At 37.1% G+C, this 9,346-nt stretch overlaps 1 protein-coding gene across 1 annotated transcript; it reads right to left on the bottom strand.

Annotated features, from left to right (window-relative positions):
* Positions 1–4,790: 4,790 nt before the first annotated feature.
* LOC142168813 (uncharacterized) lies at positions 4,791–7,873 on the bottom strand. Its single transcript, XM_075229968.1, has 6 exons — positions 7,726–7,873; positions 6,917–7,098; positions 5,715–6,293; positions 5,469–5,558; positions 5,295–5,318; positions 4,791–5,210 (listed from the first exon to the last, which is right to left on the bottom strand). The coding sequence occupies exons 1-6, from the start codon at positions 7,871–7,873 to the stop codon at positions 4,791–4,793; spliced, it is 1,443 nt and encodes a 480-aa protein (XP_075086069.1).
* Positions 7,874–9,346: the final 1,473 nt, after the last annotated feature.

Here is a 9,346-nt window from a genome sequence, read left to right as displayed (position 1 = left end):
ACATTTGCAGTGGGAAGGTGAAGGTGATTGGTAAATAAAAGAAAAGCATTTAACTATTACCACAAACTACTACTAGTAATAAAAAGGGGATACTTCAAGGTTTAGTTGCAAAGAAGGCAGACTTGGACATTGGACTCTGGCACAAAAGGATTGGACATGCTTCAACAAGAGCACTGAAGCATCTTTTTTCATTAGCCTATGATGACTGTAAATGGAAGATAGACAATTGTAATTTGTGTCCTCTATCTAGACATTGTAGACTACCATTTAGCACAAGTAGTAATAGAGTTGAAGGTATATTTCACTTGTTACATATTGATGTATGGAGACCATTTGTTGTGCAAACCTTTGATGGCAATAAACTGTTTTTGACAATTGTTGATGATCATTCATGGATGACTTTGGTTTACTTGTTGAAATTAAAAAGTGATGTATTGATTTTACTAAGACATATTTTGAAGCTAGTTCAGATTCAGTTCAACAGACAAGTCAAAATTGTTAGAACAGATAGTGGGACAGAATTATTAAATGAGGCATGCAGTATATTGTTCCAATCGAATGGAATCATTCATTAGAGGACATGTGTTTACACACCTTAGCAGAATGGAATTTCTGAAAGAAAGCACATGTATGTGCTGCTAGAGATAGCAAGGGCAATGAGGTTTCAATGGCACATACCTCTGAGATTTTGGGGACACTGTGTGCTGGAAGCAATGTATGTCATTAATAGGTTACCATCAATTATATTAGCAGGGAAAAGTCTGTTTGAAGTGTTTCACAAGTATAAGGACAATTGGTTGTCTGTTCTTTGCAAAAAGAATGAATGTTCATGACAAGTCTGCAGCTAGAGCAACATCAACAATTATAATGGGCTATTTAGAAGTCACGCATCCTATGCTCTGCCATTTGTAAAAAATCTTCAATTACAAGTATTAATCCCTGTAAAAATAGCAGACAATAGTAAAGTTAATATCATTTAATTGAAGTTAAGAGTAGCAGACAACAGTAAAATAAACAGCAGCTGAAAATTACCTTTTGACTGTCCGACATTAGTGTTAAGTTGAACCCATCTCCTAACTCCAAGTCAGCACCCAGGTGTTGAATGAACCATGTCCAAGAGTGTTTTGTCTCTTGGTCCACAACTGCCCATGCTATTGGAAACATCTAATTATTTCCATTTTTGCTAACAACTACCAGTAACTCACCTTTACACACCCCTTTCAAGAAGCATCCATCAAAACCAATAATTCTCCTACAACCTTCTAACCAACCCCTTTTAAGGGTATTAAAACAGACATAAAAGTAAACAAACATGTTCTTCCCTAGTACAGTGTCCCTGTCAGTTATGATCCAGCAAGAACTCTCTGGATTTGTCCTCTTAATCATATCAGCATAATCAGCCAATCTGGAAAATTCTAACTTTCAGTCCCCCATAAACTCTTTCATTATAATTTCCTTAGCCATGTATGTTATAGTCCTCCCAACATATAAACCAAGCTTCTATCTAACACATTCTTGAATCTCTCATAGTTTAATGTTTGGCTGAGATACTATCATGTCCTTGAATTTCCCCGTAATATATTTAGAAGTGCACAACTTATTTTTATTTTTATTAGTATACTTATGTCATGGATGGTACTTCTTCGCCATGAAATCTCCAGAATCTCTATCTCTACTTGCATATAGCTCCCATTTGTACAAATTCTTACTTTTGCACTTAACTCTAACTCTATATTTTTTATTAAGCCTAAGTGTAAGCTGCACTTTATTCTCAACAGCATAGGATTGAACAATCTTCCAAAATTCTTCAACACCTTCAAAAACCATACTAATTTCAAAAATAGCAAGCCAACATTCTAGGTAAAACCTAAGCTTCTTACTACTTCTTCTAGCTGGTAAGTCAACTCCAAGTTCAGCAAGCACATCTAGCTCATATTGACTGTCATCACTTCCTATGTCGCTACTATCATAGTAATCCTCATCCCCCCTAATTTACCAGCATATTTATCTCTCTTACTTGTCCTATCAATGTCATCAAAACCTTTGTTTGCTCCAGCTTCCCCTAGATCAACCTCCTATGTTGGAGTATGTGACTTCCTCTTCTTCTTCAGCCTTTGTTTTCCCTTTTCTTACTGCATATGCTTTCTTCTTTTTTCTGTTCTTATAGCTCTTGACTCTTCATCTAATTCACTATCATATCCCTCAGGTATATCATCTAAATCAGTGTCACTACTAAGCAAATTTAAAAAATCTAGCTTTGAAATTTTAGCGCCATCTAGATTAGTATTTTCAGCAACTCTGTCTACTGCAGCCTCCACAACTTCATCACCATACTGTTGTTTTGCATTTATACCACCTAAACCACCATCTAAAATTACCCTAGACTCATTACTAGTTGCTTCAACCACCTCGAGCCCACAAATAAGTGCAGTTGGGACCACCTCCAAAGCAACTTCTTCAATAACATGATTAATAAATATGTCCAGGACCCCTTCTTTACAATAGCAGATAATATTATACAACTGTTCATTATTTTCAACCAGCACGAATTGTTTTGACCAAGGATTAAAGACATAAAAAAAAAAACCAACAGTAACATACCCCAGTTACCTTGTATTATACAGAAATTCAACCAATATACAGTGGTCTTTTTCTATTGAATACTTTTTTACCTCACTCTCACCGATATATTTGGCGATATAATCTTCGATAAAAGTACCACCATGGTGGAAACGGACAAGAATATATTCTTCAGCTGACATTATATCAACTTTACCCTACAATGGAAAGGAAAAATGCCAAAAAAGATCACACGTCAGAAGATTCGAAATCAAGATATGAAAACCCTAAAGATAAAAAATAACATCTTTAAAATAGGGGTATGTAAGAACTTACCCGCAACAACCAGATAAATGGAGCAAAAATTCAAGCCGATATTCGCAGTATAGCCTTCACATGAACAAAAATCCACTGAAAATTGATGGTTTTCATCTAATAGGGTTTGAGATTTTGGTTAGTGAGGTGAGAGAAAGAAAATTGAGTTAGGTAAAAATGAAAGGGTTTATTTTGTTTTAACCCTTTAATCTGTCGTTGGTTAGTCTCGCCGGGTCGGGGTAAATTGATCCAGGTTGGCGGTCCTAGGTGGATGATATATCCAAGTGGCAGAGAATAATATGTTCACTTTCCACGTGGGCGGCGCTTATGAACATGCGCATAATTTTTTTTTGGTAATTAATTAAGCTTTTTATTAATCACCAAAAAAATTACAAATCATTAGCTTAGCACAACTCAGCCAGCTAATCTAAAAAAAAACAGAAAACATAATCAAAGATCCCAGCTTTTTCCTATACAACAGTGCTATGTGTAGATTAAGAAAGAAACTTAGAAAACTAGCTTTTGCATTAAGCATTTCAACTCCCTAGCAGCCCTGCAGCTACAAATACATACTATCTCTTTTGTCACTCCTTCACAATCTCTGGCCACCCCTTCAAAAACTCTTGCATTCCTCTCCTTCCATATGGCATATATAACTTTAGCACATATCATCTTAATGAGTTTGGCATTTGTTGTCTTCCTTTATATATTTTTAAAAATCTCTTGAAATTATAGTTTCGAGTTACTGCCACCATAGAGTTATTGTTGTGCCCATTTGCTGACACTGTTCTAAATTGCTTGAGCATATCTACATTCAGCAAATAAATAGTTTCTTATTTTATTGTGAGCTTGACACATTGCACATACAACTTGTACATTAAGGCCCCATCTCAGCAACCTATCCACTGTTAGAAGTCTGTCCTGACATTGCAGCCACATTGTGAATAAAGCTTTTGGTCTTGCAAAGTTCTGGAACATAAGTTTTCTCCACCTTACCTTTGGGTATTCTGGTATTAGTTGTAAGTATATTTGTTTAATGACACTCTTATATTCAGCAACGGGTCTGCTCAGTTGCCCAATGGTATTTCTTACCCCCAGAAGTTTTCTAACCATCCAACTAGAGGTTTGTGGAAGGGTCATAGTTCCCAAACTCTGATCCATGATATAGTAGGCATGGATCCATTTTATCGAAAGTTTATCCTGCTTATGAGTCAAATCCCATCGTGTCTTTGCAATTGTAGCTTTGTTCCATACCTGAAGATTATGCAAGTTAAGGCCACCTATAGACTTAGGCAGACAGATCTTCTCCCAAGCTATAAGGGCCATCTTTGTAATTGTATCACTCCCATACCACATGTAGCTTCTGCAATGGGCTTCAACTATTTGTATCACCTTATCTGGTAAAGAGAATAGTTGATCCCAATAAGATTGGATCCCAAATAACAATATTTATATCAATTGCATTCTCCCATCATATGATAGCTTTTTATAGTCCATGAAGAGATTTTAGCCACAATTTATTCTATGAGGGATTGGCACTGTAACATGGTGAGCTTCTTTGTGTCTAGGGGTACCCCTAGGTATTTAAAAGGTAGTTCACCTAGTGAGTGACCTAGCAATTGAACTATAGCCTCTTTCTCCTTCTGTTCCATTCCTCCACAATAGACTGCACTTTTGGTTAAGTTAGCTTGCAAGCCTGAGGCTGCTGAGAAAGTAGTAAAACATGCATAAAGTCTCTGCACAGATTCAATGTCACCTCTGGTAAACAGCAACAGATCATCAGCAAAACTTAGGTGAGTGATCCCCAGCCTTCTACACCTTGGATGAAATTTATAGCTTTTCTCATATTGTAGGTCTTTAAGTATTCGACTCAAGTACTCCATGGTAATGGCAAAGAGAAAATGAGACATAAGATCTCATTGCCTCAAGACTTTGGCTGCATTAAATGGTGCAACTGATTCTCCATTGAGTAGAATAGAGTAATTAACTATTTTGATACAGTTCATTACCCATTTGATGAACTTCTCTGGAAACCTCATTCCTTCCATAACTTGCTCTAGGTAGATCAACTCCAATGAGTCATAAGCTTTTTGTAGATCTACCTTTATCATACATCTTAGGGAGATATCCTTTCTACCATAGTTTTTGATAAGTTCATGTGCCAGAATGATGTTGTCTGCTATCTTCCTTTCTGGAATAAACCATGCCTGAGCATTTGAGATGATGTAGGCCATAACTTTTTGTAACCTGCTGTTGATGATCTTAGTAATAATCTTGTATAACACTGTACAGCAAGCTATAGGCCTATAGTCTTTGACTGTATCTGGATTTGGAACCTTAGACACCAGAATAAGGGTAGTGTAGTTTATAGCTTAATACAAGGTTCCTGTGGTGAAAAAATCTTGCACAGCTTCACAAACTTCATTCTTAACAATGCACCATGTCTGCTTGAAAAAGACAACATTAAAGCCATCAATTCCTGGAGCCTTATCATCTCCAATTAAGCTCAATCCTTCATAAATTTCCTCCTCTGTAATTGGGGCACAATGCTCTAGTTGTTAAGTATATGATAAGCAAGGGACATTTCTTATTACCAATCTATTCACTACTGGTAGTTTTGATGTTGCAGTTCCCATCAAGGATTTGTAAAAGCTAACAAGTTCTTCTTTGATAGCTTCAGGATCCTAAAGATTGACCCCAAAAATGACTTGATCTCAGTTATTTGCTTCTTATGTTGCTTCTTTCTCATTACAGCTGAAAAGTACTTAGTATTTGAATCCCCTAGTTTGATCCAGGTAGCTCTTGACTTCTGCTGTAGTGCACTTTCCTCTATCAAAGACCATTTTTCCAGTTGCATCAGAGTAAGCACCCCCCTCCCCCCCAAGTTCTTCTTGAATCCTTTTTAGGTTTGATCTTGCTTGGTTCATCTTCTCTGTAATCCCCTTGAACTCTTCTAAGTTCAATTGTTTAAGTGCAGGCTTCAGTCCTTTCAATTTGAGCCAGATATTCTTCATTTTCTCTATAGCCTTGTTCCTACCCCACTCTGTTTCCACAATTTGCTTGAATCTGGGATGTTTTATCCAGACATTGAAGAACCTGAAAGGAACTTTGATGTTTCTTCCGGCTTCTCTCATTGGGATGAGAATGGGTGTGTGATCAGATATGAAGGGTTCTCCATATACTGCAGTCAAGTGCCCATATTGAAGCATCCATTCATCATTGGTAATTGACCTATCAATCCTGCTACACACTCTATCATCCCCTCTCTGTTTATTTGTCCAAGTGTAATATTCCCCTTTCCAAGGAATCTCATTTAAAAGCAGTGTGTTGCAATATTCAGTAAAATCTCTTAACTCAGCTAATGATACAGTTTTTTCAGATAACCTGTCACTGGGTGTAGGATTGCATTGAAATCCCCACTAATTATCCAAGGTTTATTGATCATAGGTGTCATTGCTTTCAATTTATCCCATACTGCTTTTCTTGTTTTCACTGTATTAAATCCATATACTAAATATACAATCTATTCCATTCTGCCTTCTTGTCACCATACAATGGATAAATTGACTTTTACTAGATTAGATGATGTATGTTGAAGGCTTTAGAATCCCATACTACCCATATTCTTCCATTCCTTACATCTCTGTAGTTACTTATTCTCTCCCAACCAGGAATAATCTTGTTGCAATCTATGGTGCTTTGTTTTCTTTCACTCTAGTTTCTAGTAGTCCGGCTATTTTTATGTGATTTTCTTTGAGATACTACTTTAGTTCCTTCTGCTTGAACCTCTTATTTATTCCTCTTATATTCCAGATAATCCAAGTCATTGGGCATGTTATTTTCCCCCTCATGTATCAGGGGTTTTTTGGCCTTCTCCTCTGTGTCCTCCTTCATGTAGTACTTGAAATCCATTATTTGTTGTAACATCTACATCTAGGCTTGGCCAAATTAGGTTGTTTGTTTGTTGTTCTGGACTCTTACTCCCACTTGTTGTTGGCTTATCAACTTATTTGTGAAGTTGTGGTGTTCCTTTTGGCTTAACCTGCATCCATCCTCCTTCTTTAGTCTTTTCCCCCTCATTGATAGGTTGTTGACCCTTTTGATCTGTAGCAGGAGGTTGTATTAGTTGTCCAGTTGGCTTCCATGTAGGAACTAGTCTTGGTCTCCTTCTCCTTTTCAACTGGTATGCCTTCTCCTTATGTGGAGCTTTGGCACAATTATGTCCTAATTTTAAGCACTTGGCACAGAAAGCAGGCTTCCACTCAAATTCAATAGCATGCTGAAATTACCTGCCAGAGGGATCATTCACTGTTATTTCATTAGGCAGCTCCTTTGTGACATTAACTTCAATGAGGATTCTAGCATAAAAGACCCTAGTATGCTTGGTGGTGCATCCATCAGCAAATAAAGGGTTGCCTAGTGTGCTAGCCATCCTGCTCAATGAGTTACTCCCCCAGCAATTCATAGGGAGCTTAGGGAACTTGACCCACAGAGGAATTTCTGTCAGGAACTCGGCTTTAAAGTCAAAATTAGGAGTCCATTGTTTGAGAATAATTGGTATGTTGCTTATGATGTATGGCCCTCTATATAGAATGTCTTGCAGATCCTCAATACTCTGAAATCTAACAATATAATAACCCTCTTCATGTAGATAAATTTTAAATTTTGCAACAACATTCCAATATTGAACAATATATCTACACATATAGTTATAGCACGACTTTTTCCCAATTACATACACAATGAGTGATTTCCTCCATTTTTCAGTTTCATTTTCCACCTCTATTTAATCTAGGTTAACCATAAATTGGCCATCCACAATTTCAGACGGGATATAGGTTAGGTTCATACCATGTTCAAATGTCCGATTCTCTGCAAATAAGATTCTCCATGGAGCTTCAGGTATAGCTTCCGGCGCCGGAGAAGGTGGGTCAGCTTTCTGTTTGCCTTTGTCCAATGGAATCTCTGGTTTGTCCTGCATTTCCTCTATTGCAGTCATTTCCCTAGATTTCCCATTTGATTGAGTGGTGCTCTTAGCTGAATTTGGTACCTCAATCAGTTAATTTGGGCTCAAATTAAGCCTCTTCGATGCCGCTATTTTTGCATTCTGCGAACCCAAATCAAGTGACCTAGCTAGAGGGTTCCCAATTGGGGTCACTACCTTTTGTGTGCTTCTTTGCTCAAGAGTTTCTGCAATCACATTTGCACTAATGGAGCTTCCTAAAGTAACAGGTGGTTGATTTTTGAATGGTCTTCCTCTCTTCTTAGCCATGGCATCCACAGGTCGGTGCAGGTTAGCATAACCTACACCGAGAGCAAAGCTAGAGAGAGAAAGCTTGTGGCATTAAAACATGATTCTTCCACGCGCATGACTTTTAAAAAAGGCCATGCGTTTTGTGTTTAAGTGGCACATGAGGGAATGAGTTGGAGTGTCAAAATGGAAAAAGGCTTAAGTAAGGTGTCAAAATGAAAAGAGTAGCCGAGTTTAAGGGGCCGTTTATGTAAAAAAATAGCATGGGCTAGCCAGTTTTCGGACTGATCATTCAAAAATAGCCAGCGTTTGCAAAGTCATTAAAAAATGGTCGGCGTTTGCAAAGTCATTGAAAAATAGCCACTATTTTGCTACAATGCGGAAAGTTCCACCATAATATACTGGAGATCGGTGCACCTGTGTATGAACTTCCAGCATATTATGCTGGAACTCCAACACGCGAAAAGTTTCAGTATAATATACTGGAGATTGGAGCACCTGTGTATGAACTTCCGGCATATTATGTTAAACCGGTATATTATACTGGAACTCCAATATATTATGCTGGAGTTCCAGTAAACTTATGGTGGAACTCCATTATAATATATTGGAGTTCCAGTATACTTACGCTGGAACTCCAGTATAATATGCTGGAGTATTTTCCGGATTTTGAACAGTGTTTTCGTTCATATTTATCTTTACATGAAAAGTGGCTAAATTTCGATTACTTTTGAAACTGTGGCTATTTTTGAATGATCACTTGTAAATCTTGCTATTTTTGAATTTCTCAAGAAATAAAATGGGTTTGGCAAAAAATATAGTAGGCAAAATAGCAGTTGGAAAAAAAAAAACTTAATACTAGTGGTGGAGCCACTCTTTGTTACAGATAGAACCGAAGGTCCAACCCAAAAAAAAAAAAAAAAACTATTCGTTAAGAGAGTTCATTTAATCTATAAACCCATTAATATTACTTTTCTTAAATCAATTGGTTCACACTTATAAAAGCATTACCAATACACTGTTTCATCGAAGAGGGACTCAATTAATTCTCACGACGCTTTAGTTTGAGGGTCCATGCCCCCTCTCCAAAATTATGATTTATATGAGAAATTCCTATTTGTGGTACAAAATATTATTTGTTTGTATTTTTTTTTCTTTAATTGTGATTAGATGCAAAGGCCAAAGAGTCATCTCTCGCTCTACTCTCCCGTTTATTAAAGT

This window comes from Nicotiana tabacum, chromosome 14 (genome assembly GCF_000715075.1).
Source record: "Nicotiana tabacum cultivar K326 chromosome 14, ASM71507v2, whole genome shotgun sequence".
NCBI classification, from domain to species: Eukaryota; Viridiplantae; Streptophyta; class Magnoliopsida; order Solanales; family Solanaceae; genus Nicotiana; species Nicotiana tabacum.
Note: the sequence above shows the minus strand (reverse complement) of the source record. Positions and strands in the feature narration are given on the sequence as shown.